This window comes from Macaca fascicularis, chromosome 14 (genome assembly GCF_037993035.2).
Source record: "Macaca fascicularis isolate 582-1 chromosome 14, T2T-MFA8v1.1".
Lineage (NCBI taxonomy): Eukaryota > Metazoa > Chordata > Mammalia > Primates > Cercopithecidae > Macaca > Macaca fascicularis.
This window is the reverse complement of record NC_088388.1, coordinates 104,858,962-104,875,133: the sequence shown is the minus strand read 5'-3', so window position 1 is coordinate 104,875,133 and position 16,172 is coordinate 104,858,962. Positions and strand designations below refer to the sequence as shown.

General features: G+C 35.4%; 1 protein-coding gene across 10 annotated transcripts in view; it reads right to left on the bottom strand.

Moving 5' to 3' along the window:
- Positions 1-16,172, bottom strand: part of GRIA4 (glutamate ionotropic receptor AMPA type subunit 4) — a 372,300-nt gene that overhangs the window by 114,603 nt on the left and 241,525 nt on the right. For all 10 annotated transcript variants that reach the window (XR_012423660.1, XR_012423659.1, XM_005579503.4 and 7 more), the window contains exon 5: positions 5,015-5,199. Coding sequence is in view for 8 of the 10 variants with exons in the window: in XM_005579503.4 (XP_005579560.1) it covers positions 5,015-5,199 (185 nt within the window). In the remaining 2 variants the exon portion in view is untranslated. The remainder of the gene's footprint in view (positions 1-5,014; positions 5,200-16,172) is intronic.

Here is a 16,172-nt window from a genome sequence, read left to right as displayed (position 1 = left end):
TTCTTTTTGTCACAATAAGCCTCTGAGAGGACAGCTGTGGCTTTTAGGCTTTTTTGATTGATTTGCAAACAGTGTGGGAAGGTCACTGGTTTTGCCAGTAATCTGAGATTCACATTGTGTCTGATGGGACACTAAATTCCCTTTCATATAATAAAAGTGGCAATACTGCTGAAAGGGGTTCCAATTAAATCTGGGGTACATGATAAAGAGGCAGTTTAAGATACCTGTGAGTTTAGAGACATTTTCTCCATTCTTTTGTTAAATATCTACTTCATACTGTAAGGTCAGTCCTTCCTATCTTTTCCTGATAAATACTTGGTTAGATTACTTAAATACATCCATGGTGTGTACTAGGATCAATATTGTTCTAGTTTTCTATCAAATGCCCTTGATATCTCATCTATTTAATAATAACTGGCACCCATAGCAAAATCCCCAAGGCAGTGTAAGATCCAATACATTATGTACATCTACATAATGTATTTGTAAAAGAAATAACATATTTTAGTAGGATTTTAGGAAATATTTTTGGTTTAAACCTGAGTTAACCAGACATAAGTTACTAACTACAGCAGAAAATGTATCTGTTTTGTTTAACACTGTATCTTCAGCAGAGCAGAGTACTTGACTATATATATATATTACATATATGCATATATATATGTGTGTGTGTGTATATATGTATACACACACACTGCATATGTAGTGTCTCACACACACACACACACACACAGTGGGGACTTAACAAATGTTTGTAGAATGAATAAATATCCAGAAAAGGTCACTTGACTGAAGTTTTACTATTAATACATGCTCCTTTTCAAGGTATATCCCATGCATAAAATTATACATTGCTTTAGGATCAAACAAATCATTAAAAAGACTTCACTGGAAATAGCATTATTGACTTTTAGAGAGAGCAAGGGTTTTCAAGGTCATCTCAGCTCAACTGTCCTCATTTAAAGTGAGAAGGAGAAGAATCATAGGTGGTAAGTGATTCCATTTACTTTTTAAAAATAAACAACTAAAGATTTCTTACCCATCTCTCAGAGAATGAAAACACTCATTTTTATTTTGTTGGCACCATCATAATTTGGGAGATATAATGTAACTGACCAAAGAAAGAGGTAGACGAGTGCAGACCATCCAACTACCGATTGTGATAATTCTGTTCCAGAGGATCAGAGCTGGGAGTTCACGGGAATAGGGTTTCACTAACAGGAACACACAAATCTAGCTGCTGGACCCTTGGGTTTTTATCACAGTGGAGTAAAATGTATGAGCAACCACTAGCCTTAAGTGCCATTTTGCTCAATTACTTTGGCTGCCAGAAAGATAGATAAGATAAGGTTTGTTGTTGCTTTTTTTGCTACTAGGTTAAACATGTGAACCAAAATCTGATGCTTCAGTGTTCAATTGATAACGTTATTAGGTAGAATCCCTAGGGACTCTCTGCAAGCAACAGGGTTCAGAATTTAAAATTAACAGATACATGTATAAATCATATATAAAAAGACTCACACTATAAATCTCTTGTTTTGATATGAAACAGTTCATTTGATTCCAGCTATATGAAGCTACTGCAAGCTATTCTACAAAATAATTGACATATTGTTACAGGAAGAAAATTAGGTGAAAGGAATAAAGCTAGGGTCCACAATGATATTTATAATATCTTTCAGTCAAACTCATAGCAATTTAAGTAAAAATATTCTATCAAAAATTTATCACAAATTCAGCAAACACTTAAAAATACTTCTCGTTTTAGGTTTCTTTTCAAGGCTTGTTTCTGCAAATGAATGGACCAAATTACCCATTGGATTTAGAGAGCTAAAATTCCAATTTGTTTGACTGGAGTTGATACGATCAAAATAAATCTAACTTTGTGGTTTCAATGTTTCTACTCTCTTAAATGACTCAGTGGATGATATTTACATACATTCTTCCCTTTTTTTCTTATGGTGTACATTAAACCATATTTTTAAATACTTGATCTTAAACTCATTTTGTGACATGCTTGAATGAGTATATGTCTAGCTACTATATTAAATAGCAATACGTTTATAAGAACTAATTAGTTCATGTCATAAAAATAATTTGGAAAACATGTATAGAAAATGAAAAGGTTCTATAACCACAGTTTTCCATTAACGTATTTTGAGAGAATATTTTCTGAACTATTTCTACTATGTTTTTGCAAATTGATACAAATGAAGATGTCAATGAAGTAATTATTGATGGCATGCTACCATAATATAAAATGTGCCCATCCTTCTAGAATTATTTTTTTTTTTAAATTTTTTTTGAGATGGAGTTTCACTGTTGTTGCCTAGGCTGGAGTGTAATGGCACGATCTTGGGTCACCACAACCTTCGCCTCCTGGGTTTAAGTGATTCTGCTGTCTCAGTCTCCCGAGTAGCTAGGATTACAGGCATGTGCCACCACACCTGACTAATTTTTTATTTTTAGTAGAGACAGGGTTTCTCCTTGTTTGTCAGAATGGTCTCGAACTCCCAACCTCAGGTGATCCCCCCGCCTCGGCCTCCCAAAGTTCTGGGATTACAGGCATGAGCCACCATGCCCAGCCATAGAAATTTACTAATATGAAATGTGTCCATTCTTCTAGAACGTTATCATCATTGTATTAATTTCACCATCTTCTGAGAAAGGGCCACCTTTTCAAAGGCATTTTTCTAATCAAGACTATTTAGCATTTAACTTTTTACCTTTTAAAAATGCTTTGTTTTGAAATTGTTTCCTCTTGCTATCTTAATTTATGAAAGAGGATGTTGAAACACAGGAGTCTTAAGGTACATGTACAAATCCTTGACAAAGTGTGGATTAGCTCTTGTGGATGAGCCAAAAGTAAAACCAAGAAAACATTAAAAGTTGTTTCATTTAGAGCTACAAGGAATTAAAATACAGATAGTAAACAACAATAACAACAGCATGTTCAGAATAAAAACACAGCTTTTCTTGAGGGAAAATTTTATAGGACAATTAAGAGTACATTATTTTCTCACAATGTAGTCGACTTTATTGCAATTTATGAGATTTATACCTGAGAGGCATTTTAAATGGACAAAGTTCTCTTACTACTACTATTATTATTATTACCATGCAATCTTGATAGAAAAGAAACCTTTTAGAATTCGGCAAGAAAAATAGAAAAGGTAGACACTCAAGTTTTCTAATTTCTTTAAAACGACAAAAAAATATAAGATGTCCAGTTCCTTTAGCAAGAGCTCATTTATGGCTTATTCAAAGAGTTTATCCAAAGCACCCAGGTGTGCCGATTTTCTTCTTAGCAACCAGCTAAGCCTCTGAAATGGGTCAGTGTGCTTTAGGCACTCAACTGCCTCCTCCAGACTTGGTCTTTTAAGCACAGGTGCTAAGTGGAGGGTCTTTCTGAGCCTTACTCACCCTCTGACAGGAACTTGGCAATCCAGGCAGTTCTTAGAATTGGCTGCTCTGTGGGATTCATCGTGAGTTATTTACAAAGCTTCAGTTGTTCAGGTCAAACAACTCAAACTTTCAATACAGGGGTGGGAGTGGGAGGGAGGGCAATGGCAGTCGGAGGTAAAGTGGCTGTATTGCTTAAGAAAGAAGAAATATTTTTTTCTTGGATTCTGTAACCATTTAAAAATTTCATATACATTGAATAGCTACAACTTCAATAATTTTTTGGACTCTCTCAGGAATAAGCCCAAGTAATGTATAAATGTATAGGCTTTTAATTAATATTTCCCAAAATAACATATACATATTTCTTTGGTATGTCTGTCTGTCTATCTATCTATCTATCTATCTATCTATCTATCTATCTATCTATTTATAGCTTTTTCTTCTACAAAGGGATGACAGGAAGCAAATACTCTGTTATTCCCTCTTATGGTCTGACTTCTTTAGACTTTAGCAATACAACATTTTTGTTTGTTTTGTTTTATTTTTCACTTTTACCAATGTTAATATAGTTGATGAAGGAAACTGAAGACATCTAGTCCCGTGCCTGCAAATAGGAAGGCTGAATCTCTGAAATATATTTTGATTTTCATTTTTATAATTGAATACTAAAGTTATTCCTATAAATAAGCCTCCAAATTGGCAAGTTTACTATTAGAAATCAAGTCATATAATTATGCAGTTAAACGATATGTAACAAACTAACCAACAAAAAATTGTATTGCCCATGTCTGGCTGAACTAACATATTGTAGATAAATATGAGCAAGCATTTCTAAAACCACTAGATGGCATTCGTTCACTGCGATTTTAGCCAAAGAGCCTTTAAAGCTTTATCATGATCTGCAGGGGTAGGGGAAGGCAGATGTTATCCATTATTTGATGATATTTTCCTATCATTTAATACAACAGCAAAGCTCAGTTTAATCTTTTCCTGGCTGCTTCAAATCAAATCAACAAATATTTATTGAAACCTTTATTCAAGGATTTTTCCGTTTTGAGGAGAGTTGAAAACCATTTCCACTGGGGTAGTAATGTATTTACTCATCATACCTAGCAGAAAATATGTTATATACAGTATTCCACTAAATTTTATACAGTATGCCACTGAATTTTCTTTTATTTTATTGCTTTAGTAATTTATGTTGCTATTTCTCATGTAGCACTTCTCTAAAGTAAGTGTATCTCTAAAAAAGATGCACTCACAAATTTAGAATTTTTGTACTGTTTTTAGGTGGGATTAATCTTCAACATTAATATTTTTGAAAACTGGAGGCCAGGAGCTCTTAAAGATTCACACAGGGTCCTTCACTCGTTCAAGTCTTAAGAATATGTGAGAAATAGCTTTCTAAATACGTTGAGACCTAAGAACCAAAAGGGTCTTTGGTGATAAAAGATTGTGATTTCGTCCTGAAGATAAGTCATGGAATTAAAACTCTCAAACCTCACACTCCAAATTAAAAGTTGGAAGAAGATGTTGATGGGGAGAAGTCAATCAAAGGTTAAATTTTTCTGTATAGGGTTTGGTTAAAAATATAAAATCTAGGACTTACCTGTTCTAATATGTTTTGAAGTCTCTCTATCTCACAGTCTATTACAAACTTCTTCTCTTGTCTTCTATCAAGCTCTTCTAGAAGTTGCCTATAGCTGACATCATTAAAATTTTCCACACATATAGCGCTGACATGCCAACCATTTTGTCCTGCTTTTTCCATAATAGCTTGGAGTATCGAGTATCCTATTGGGGGAAAAAAAAGTTACTAAAAACATTACTCCCCTTTAATGACGTATGCAGGCACTGAGCCCAAATCAACACTGTTACACTCCAAAATATACTGAATGCTTAGAAACTTAAAGTCTGTGTGGTTATTTCTGAATAATTTGTTCTTTCTTTCTTTAGTCACGAGAACAAAATCTCTTAAAATATCGATTGAATGAAGTAGCAACACCATACCTTGTACTCTCAAAATCTCTTTAGTGGAGAACATTGCATTGCTCTACACACTTTTTTTGATGAGACAAATCCACCTGTAGTCAATAGAATTTATAAACCCTTTTTGTTATTTTACTCACTAGATGGAACTCATTTTGAACAACTGTTTGACTTTGCCCTTGAGCAAGGTAGTACAACATTTTTGGTTCAACTACAGAAGAGAAGATGTAAAAGAAATAGTACAACAGTATTTATTGAGGACCCATTATTCTCGGTGCCTTATTTGTAGATGAGGACAGGTGCATATTAGAGAGGCATTATTTAACTCTTCCTCTCTCAGCAGGGGAATGATATAGACTGGGGATGAGTTGAATGACCACTAGGTGAGGCACTGGTACTCCTAATCGGTAAGAGACTGATGACCAAATAAACAAGAGAAACTTAGTTTTAAAAAGTGTGTAGCAGGACTCAAGGTAAAGGGTTGGCTCAAGGGAAAGCTTGGTTAGAGCTGTCTGCATGGAACAAGGAAAAATACTACAAAGGAGAAACAACTTGAATTGGGTCTTGAAGGTTGAGAAGGAGCATGTGAGACTGCCAGAGGTGGGGGCGTTTATTATGTGAAGACAGCCTTCCATGAGAGAATAAAATGAATGGTCTTCACTCTGTTCTTGATCTAGTTCTCTCTGCATGTGGAAGGGAAGGCATCTGGTCCAAGCATCTGGATTAAGGCAGGAGCTGTGAACTCATAATTCCTGCATTTGGAGTATATCTTCAGGCCAACATTGTCTTGATTGTCCTGCCTTTTTTTCATCTCCTTTTTTTTTTTTTTTTCAGACGGAGTCTTGCTCTGTCGCCCAGGCTGGAGTACAGTGGCACGATCTTGGCTCACTGCAACCTCCGCCTCCCGGCTTCAAGCAATTCTTCTGCCTCAGCCTCCCGAGTAACTGGGACTACAGGTTCACGCCACCATACCTGGCTAATTTTTGTATTTTTAGTAGAGATGGGGTTTCACCATATTGGCCAGACTGGTCTTGAACTCCTGACCTCGTGATCCACCTGCCTCAGCCTCCCAAAGTGCTGGGATTATAGGCATGAGACACAGCCCCCAGTCCCATCTCGATTTTTGAATTGTAACGTGAGAGAAGAATAAAAAAAAAAAAAGATTCTTTGAATGTATAAGTATCCCATACACTAAGATTGGTTAGGATCAGAGCCTGTTAGTTGTATTTTTACTTTATGGTTTAGCATAAACAAAATATTCTAGTCCTCTTTAAGGAAGTCTAACACTTATTCGAGCTCATTCTATAGCAACTATCTGTAGTTTCTTCTTCCTGTGATCCTGGAATTGGGGAGAGAGCTGGGTGGATTAAAAGTGAAGTTTTAAAACAAATATAAAGCCCTTGGAAGATAAGGGCATATTCGTTGAGTTTTCTAATTGGTATGTGAGTCTCATAGATTCAGGGATTTTTAATTTTTCAGGTATGTTTTCTACATATCAGAGTTCCAAATATTACTGATGCTCAGTTAAGATCAACAGATGGAACTGATGATGAGATCATATTTGAAATATAAATTACCTGATATCCTGCCAAATGAAATACTGTGGCAGTCAGGATTCATTTTTATCTAAATGAAAAAAAATTCCCCGAAGAGGAAGAAAGAGGGCATGTTAATTACTATATAATTGTTCTGGTCTATCTATTGCTCCATTTAGTCTTTCCTTTTGTAATACGTGCCAGTAATTATCTTTTCAAATCTTACCTAGATCCCCTGCCCCAAAACGCCAGCACTCTTTCTCTTGTTTCCCATTCAACGCATATGTAACGTGATGATATGAAACCTTCCTTAATATATATGTTCATGCCTCATTTATTCTGTCGTGGGGGCTTATGCTCTGATGGTAACTGAGGCAATGTTCCTTTAAATCATTTTTTGACACCTATGAACATATTCTTTGACTTAAAATGAATGCTTTTAAAAATACCAATTGACGTATTACTTTTCTTTTTTCTCCTTTTATTTATCATCATACTAGAATAATGCTAACATTTTTTTGTTTACTTGAGTGTTGTAAAAATAATAAAAACGGCCCCCACACATAGAAATAGTCTTCTCCCTATGCTCAATTCACAGCTTGGCACGATTCTCTAAATATTGCTGCAATTCTGGCATCATGTGGCTGTCAGGCTTCATGTCAGGACTAGGGATGCATGTTGTTATTCTCCTGCTGACATGACTTTTACAGAATGTGGAGCCACACACTTTCTGATGAAATTTATAGGTATTCCCACTTACCTTACAAAAGTGAAGGACTCAATCTAAAAACAAAATTATAATTCAAATCCAGCCTTCCATTATCTGATTTTTTAGATTTAAAATGACACTAGAATTGGAATCAGACAGAACCCTAGGACACAATCTTTGTTGAATGGTAAAGAAAGTTGGTTACTTAAAAAGCCCCATTAATCATAGTCAGAAATAAATGGCATCCTTTCATTGCAGAGAAAAGGACATGCAGTAATAGTTTCAGAGCTTGGCTAAAATTATATTCTTTTATAAGCTATGTTTGATTCTAATATGCTCTCTTATTATTCATTGATATTCAGATGTGAGTGTCTTATTTATTTGCTAACATAGCTGGAAATATATTGTAACTAGGACAAAATACTGCTGTTGAATCTATGATTATGTAACTTAGTTGTTATATAAACTAGAAAATCATAAGTCAAGTCATACTATTTCCACATCTGGCTATGATTTGTATCTCCTAGTTATTAGAAAATCTGTCGTACAATATTGTTGGCCGAAAAATTAATACTTCAGTTTTAGGTGAATATCATGTAGTGAACAGGAAATTCACTACTGTAAAGGATATTTTAAATCTTGCTTCTACTCTAAAAAGCTGTCTAACATTTTAATTCAACATAATATACTGAAAACCTACTACATACAGAATTCTATAAAGTATATCAAGATAAAGATGTGGGAACTGGATGACATTTTGTTAAGTGAAATAAGCCAGGTACAGAAAGACAAGCTTCACATGTTCTCACTCATTTATGGGAGCTAAAAGTTAAAACAATTGAACTTATGGAGATAGTAGAATGATGGTTACCAGAGGCTGGGAAGGATAGTGAGGGAGGAGGGAAATGGGGATGGTTAATGGGTACAAAAATATAGTTAGATAGGATAGATAAGATATAGTCTTTGACAGCACAACAGGGTGACTAAAGTCAACAATAATTTATTGTACATTTTAAAATAACTTTAAGAGTATAATTAGAATGTTTATAACATAAAGAATAAATGCTTGAGGTGATGGATAATCAGTTACTCTGATGTGATCATTATGCATTGTATGCCTGTATCAAAATATTTCATGCACCCCATAAATATACGCAGCTACTATGTACCTATAAGAACATTTTTAAAAAGATAGGCAATGTGAAATACAAAGGCGAAACAAAAGATAAAGATGTGATTCTTGTTTTTACAAAGAATTTACTATCTAGCAAAACTGATAGGTAAACTATCTATTATGCAAAATACACCTCATTGTATAAATAAATTCAATGTGATGAAAATAATTTTTTAGAATAGTAGAGCATACCATTGACATAATCACTTTATTAGATTATAATAGTAATTAAGGGCTTTTTCATAGTTACTAAAGAACACTGTCAATTACATATAAAATATTTTTAAGTGTTATGATATCACAGAAAGATTTTATCAATTATGTTAAATAGAATCAAAATGAGGTAAGCAGTCCTGAGCTACTGCACCCTTACACGTCAACACTTATTACATCATCCGTGGATTATGACCTATTTTGGATGAGCACCAATTCAGGGATGTTGCTACTCACAACAATAGCTGGGCTTATTTATTTTATGTTTTCGTTTGCAAGAGTTATTTAACTGTCTGCACACAGAGCAGCAGAAAGAGAAGCAGAATTCATTTGTGCCAGGGAAGAAAGTAGTTAGAAAAGAAGGAGTTATGCATTTGCCCTGAAAAAGCTTTACTTGGATGAGAACTAGAAAGTGTCCATTGTGCTTTTCAACGAGAAGGTCATTGGTGTACTTAACATGAGCAGGGTTAATGGAATGCTGGATATAGAAGACATTTTTCAGATTGTGAAATTGAGGAGAAAATGGGAAGAGGTAAGAATGTGGAAATAATCAAGGAATATCATCAGAATAATGAAGTAATAAGATGAAGGGTATGCCATTTTGATGAATATGGGATAGAGAAACATCTAGATTATGGGAACTGGTTTGGGAAGGAGAAGACTAGGTCTGTCCCATGGGAGGTTGCTGAGCCTGAAAAGGGAACATGGCAAGGGGCATAGCAGCAGCTTGTAGTTAGTTAAATTAAAGCCTCCCTCATTAATTGTGTAAATTGCTATGGAGGTACTTGCTACTACATCATCAATATCTTTGGTCTAGCACAATTTGTCAGTGCCCAAAACTAGTAGATTCAAGGAAAAAGGTATGTATGTCTGTGTGTTTCTAATGCCACATATTGATTTGAGTTACAGAAAGGAATAAGATTCTGTAATCCTCACTGAATTTAATGCCACCATGCTGGAACTGTGGAGTAGATTTAATAACCATTTAGGTTGGACTCTTTCCAAAGCAGCTTAGTACTGAAATAACATGTTCAAAGGCCACAGTCTGGACCCCCAGGTTTCAGCACATGGAGGAGTAACCAACATTGTAGCTTGGGTAAAATTATCTGCAGCTGTAACTATAGTATTTATTTATGCCGTAGTTCAAAAAGGGCGTACTAAAAATAAGCAAAAATTTTCCTACTTTTACAGCTTGAAGCTATTCATGTAAACCCAAGATAAGATGGAGTATCTTGAGTTTTCCCTTTTCTACAGACACTCAAGAGTAAAAGTAGAAAATTCATCTTCAAAGATGGATTGATAATAATCATTGTTAAAAGTGGTTATTCTGGGTCCTAGATTTTTCCTAAGGCATATTCTGACACTAACATTTATTGTCTTCTGATTCTCTAGTATTCATATTTAGTTCAGATGACATCTTGTAAGAAAATTTGATACTTTAAATCTTTAAAGTTAAAGCACTGTCATAGAGTCTGTAAGTTGGTGGTTCTCTACTACTCCCCTTCATCCAAAGCAATGAAGGGGAGATTTTAACTTGGACCTATGGACAGTCAGAATAAATATATTTTCTTGCTTCTCTTTCAGCTAGATATATGGCTCTGTGACTAAGTTGTGGGCAATGGGTTATAAGTGGAAAGGTTGTGTGGAGGCTTCAGGAAACTCTCCTTAAAAGACTTTATGAATATACTTTTTATCTTGCATAGCAGGTCACATTCAGAAGCTTCAAAAGCTTCAGTTTATTTTGTGTGTTTGGAAGGACAAGAAGGGATATGTGGAGAATTGGCATGGGCTGTGGAAAGAGCTTCTAAGACTGGAGAGATGAACAGGCAAGGGATATATTACAAGAGCTTTCTCTATCATTTAAAGGAATTTAGGTTTTGCTTCATAGACTTTCAGAAGAGAGTGACAGAACAATGTGTCTTAGAGGGATGATTATAGCTGAAGTGTGGAAAATACAATGGATGTGGGTAGAAATGGGAAAATACAATGGATGTGGTAGAAATGGGAAAATCCCTTAGGAAGCCACATGGTAGTAATCCAGGTGAGAAGTAATAGGGGCCAGATTTAGGACAATGCAGAGGAAGGAGAATAGTTTCTAGATTAAGGATACAGGATAAATTAGTTTGGTGATTAATGACACATAAATGACAAAGAGAGAGATGATTTGAGTCTGACCACTATCTATTCTACTGGTGGTCATTCTACTTCCATTTTCAGATTGAACTCTTAGGGTTTTTTTGACCTTCAGAAGCACATATTTTTCTGTTTGGATTTCAGGTGTCAATTGACTTCTGATGAAAACTATCCTTGCAGCCACCTCCTTCATCCCCCAAAGTAGTATAATAAATTCTGACAGGGGTCTGAGAAACCCATTTTTCTCTCTGGTTATAGACATCAATGGAAACAATCTGTAGATTTTGAATATTCCCTGCGAATACACTGGATCTCTTTTCAAGTTTGATTCTACCATTTTTTATCTTCTTAGCACGGTGGGCCTCCACCAACATCTTTTTACAATAAAGGCAATGTGTTTCTATTTTAAGTAAAGCATTTTTGAAAAATTTGAATAATTTTAAACTCAAATAGCAAATGACTAATTTCCAATCAGAATAAATATCTGGCATAATTACTATACAGCTATTATTTTGCTCATAAAGTACAATTTTTTCTTTTATCTGTTTTACTATATATTTTATATATCACACTATATAAAATTTACAATTCTGATTTGATACTTTTTTATGTCACATTGTATAAAGTTCACAGTTCCAATGTGCATAAAAACAACCATTGTAGTTTTTATAAGGGAATTGAAATATATGTTTGTGAGTTAACAGGCACTGAAACAAGGTCTTTATCTAATATTAAGTATGTAAAATATGTAAGACATAATTCTGAGTGTCAAACCTATTCAATATTGCGATACTTTGGGAAAGCATGTTAAGCAAAAGAATAGATCCTTTCAAAGGGGGTTTCACCGTGGAGAGAATGACTTGGACTGTGGTATGGTCCCTAAAGGATGGAAAGGGTTGATGAATAAAGATGGTGAGGAGGAAGAAGCTACTGCATCATAAAACAAAGGCACAGAGGCAGGAGCTTGAAGAATGCTAAATAAAATATTAATTGTTGATAGTTAATAGAGCAGGCTGCTGGAGTAATGTATTCATAAACTACATTATGCTTTATTAGTATTTCACAATACAATTGAACCTCATAACAGCCCTGTGAAGTAGATATTATCCCCACCATAAAGGTGAAGAAATAAAAGCAACATATGTGACTTATATCAAAGCATAACCCCACTAAATAGCAGTACTGTGAATTGAACTCAAGTCTTCCATTCTCCAGCTTAGGGACTTTTCAGCACACTTCAGCAAGCAAACAGAGAGAGCGATGAAATTAGCAAGGAAGGCTGAGGCTGCGATGTGAAGGCCTTTCAATCACAGTCACCATCAATTCTGTTCTTTCTCTCACAAGCACATCTCGTATTTTAGCATATTCTGTCAAGACTACCTTCCAAAATATATCAAAAACCTGACCATTTCTCCCTACCAACACTGCCTCCACCTAGGCCCCAGCCTCTTGCCAAGGATTATTGCAAGTGCCTGTTTACATGTTTTTTCTTTCCTCCCCTTCACACTGCTCATAGCTTCAGGAATGGAACTTTCCAGGCAAGCCAGATCACACCACTTACAGGTCCAAACTCTCCAATTGCTCCTTTATACTGATGTCATCTACCTCTCTCTCACTCTCAAACATTACCAGCCCTCTGGCCTCTTTGCCAGGGGTGCTCTGCCTCGGGCTTCACCCTGCTGTGCTTTCACCAAGATGGGTCTTCAGGGTTCTGCCTTTATGTTCTCAGGTTTCTACCCAAATGCCTTCTCTTCAGTGAGGCCATTCTGGGTTACTTTATGTAAAATTTCAACTCCTTCATCCTATGATTTTCTGTTTCTCTTCTCTGCTTTACTTTCTCCTCAACACTTCACCACCACCTAATATACTCTAGATTTTACTCACTCACCTTGTTTATTGTCTGTTTCCCCCACTAGAAGGTAAGCTCATGAAGTCAGGAACTTTGTTTTGTTCACTGTGCCTAGAAGAAGCCTTGGCATCTAAAAGGGACTCAATAAATACTTTTGGATAATTAAATACTGAAAGTTTAGAAATTACTCCTTTGATAATCATGAAACAATAGTGAAACACTAGAAACCTTGGAAGCTTTGGAGCAGAGAAGAGACAGATTTATAAAACTGCTTTTATAATGTTAGCTTCATATAGTGGAAATGATGCATCCGAAGAGCGGAAAGAGAAAGAGGACAGGGAATCCAAATAGGAGACTACTGAAATTAATACAGGCATGATGCCAAAGCTGCTCTCACCTAGACCCACTCCAGAAAAAGTGGAAAGAAAGGAGAGTGTTGATTGTTTGCTTTTCTCTAAATTTTACACTCCCCTGCTCCCCAAGCAATTCTGTACTTATCTGTATAACAGCCAGGAGATATTTCATTGTATCAGATGGAGCCATATGAAATTTTCATTTCTGCTGATCAAAGACAATGAAATATCAGCAATATCTTATTGTTCATCCCAGACACAGCTTCTGAATGAATAATAAGTAATATTATGTGGCATCTGAATGACTGAAAACTACTTAATTTATACTTTGTACATTTAGGTCCTAAAATAATGTGGCAAGTAAATGCAAAAACTCCACAACTCTACAAATGGCAGAGGGAGGTCTTGAGTTGTAGAAGCCTAGAGTCCCACATATCTCAGCAGGAATACCTTTAGAGACATCCTAAGGTAGCCCTTAATATTAATCTCCGATTTTCATAATCTTTATTCATAGCAACCATCCTGAGTCATTAATAAGAGGGAAAATAAGCTTCAAACAACTCAGAATTAAAGTAAGTGTGAAATTCACTTCAGAAAGGACTCCATTCTAAATGATAAAAACAGAAATGTTTTTGGTTCATATAAACAAATCCTGAGCTAACCTGCAAAATTGACTCATTAATTGAGGGTGCAAGACAGCCAATGCTGTCCAAAGACTTCTGGTTCTTAAAAGACCAATTAATTTATTCTACCCTATGTTGTAGTCTGAGTCCAGCAGATCTCATTAATTAATCATAAAAGTAATCACTAGCAACGAAACTCAAAGAAGTGTTACATAACATATTAAGTATCAGCTTGTTATATTCACATGCCAAGCTGTGTACTGTAAATAATATTAATTTGGATCTGGCTTTTATACACAAAGCCAAAACCATTCATTTTGGTTGATTTGAAAGTGATATTTTAAAACATTACTTCGTCTTTTCTTTAGAGCAGGAGTAGCAGTACATAATTTTCTTGTGATGATTCTGGTGAAAGGATTTGCATACAATTATGGAGACAATTTCTGTTCCTAGCAGGAAAAAACACAGGATGAAGTAAGTATTCACCATATGATTAGCCTAATTTTTATATCCTACTGAGGCTAGCTCAGTTCTAAGAAGTAATTGTAAACTCATGTCAGGGACTGAGAGTGAATACATTTGATTGCTCACTATTAAATTTCTTTAGTGGAGAAATGACACTGAGGTGATTATCTAAATACAGAGTGATTTCTTGAACAGCATGCTAGGTGACAAATGATGGGGTCAGTGGTAGCCTCTGTTACTTTTAACTGCAAACGTTCTGTTTCCACTTCAACTCTGTGGTTCAGAGGAAGGTTATTTAAATTTCTTAATCTTCCACCTTTGACTTTCTATGTAATGAAGAAGATTAATGTAGGATTTTATTAGGCATGATAATCTTTTCTATAGCTGTAAATAAAAATCAGCTTCATTCCACATGGTAGAGTAACTTATAATGCTGCTGTTCATTTGAGAGAAGTAGATTGAGGATTCTTCATAGGTGAAGAAATACATCCCTACAACTCCGGGAGAGTCATACTGTATAACTCAACATCCCACACTCCCTCCAGATGAAAAACAAAAACCTAGTTCTGTTTTTTGCATTCCATATTTGGTCATTAGACGTTTACTTAGTCACTTTAGTCAGAAATCTAAGAGATTCTCTCAGACTCATTGCTCAGCTTCACCCTCATCCCACACCAATTCTGACATTTCTTCCTAAATATTACATTTAAGACATTTCATGAGCAGTTCTCTGTTTCTTCTTGCACTTTTCATTCAATGAATATTTGTTGAGCATTTCCTATATTTCAGGCCACTGATCCAGAGGCTGCAGATATAGAAATGGAACAGTAAGATGTGCCTACCTTCATGAAGTTTACATTCCAGTGGCTGAGGCAGACAAGAAGCAATACACAAATACATTTATAATAGAATGACAAGAAGTAGTAAGTGCTATGAAGGAAAATGAGGGAAAGAAGGAATATAAATGACCAGGAGCGGCGACAGGATGGATGTTGTTCTTCCCAAACCAATCTCTCACTGTGTCTCTTAGGTATGCATCACTCAACTCATACTGAAGATTGGTGGTTCTCTGAATAAACCAGACTGTCTCTTACATTTAACACAATGCAATGGCTATTCCCTGTGCTAAGAAAGTCTGTATGCCCTACACTCACTGGCAACTTGTCTGTATGCCCTACACTCACTGGCAACTTCTAATCTTTCTTTAAGCCTCAACTTCAGCTTTAGACCATTTCACAACCCTTCTCTGGTCTCATCCATGTGGGGTTTTTGTCTTTTTTCTTTACATTTCCCTAGCTGTTTGTACAGTAATTACAGCTCATGCTACTCTGAATTAATTAAATCATTTATTACGTAAGTTCTACATGCTACCTTGGAAAGTACAGCATGCCTGTCACTAACCTCAGGGATGTGAAATTATAACTTTAATTGCTAGTTTACCTGTCTAGTTCCCTTTAAGAATGAGACTAGTTTTTATTCATCTTGATTTCCCTATTTTTTTCAGACAAAGAAAAGAATAAGCTCAACAAGAGGGAATTAGGTTGAATTAAATGACAAGGGTAAAAATTCTGCCCTTTTTATATATCCCTTCCCATTTGATCAAGACTAATAATAATAAAGGTAATAGTAATAACAATTATTAAAGACCTGACAAATCCATGACCTTCAATATTGTACTAAGTGCTTTATTAGCATAGTGTTAGTTTTATTATCTTCATTTTATG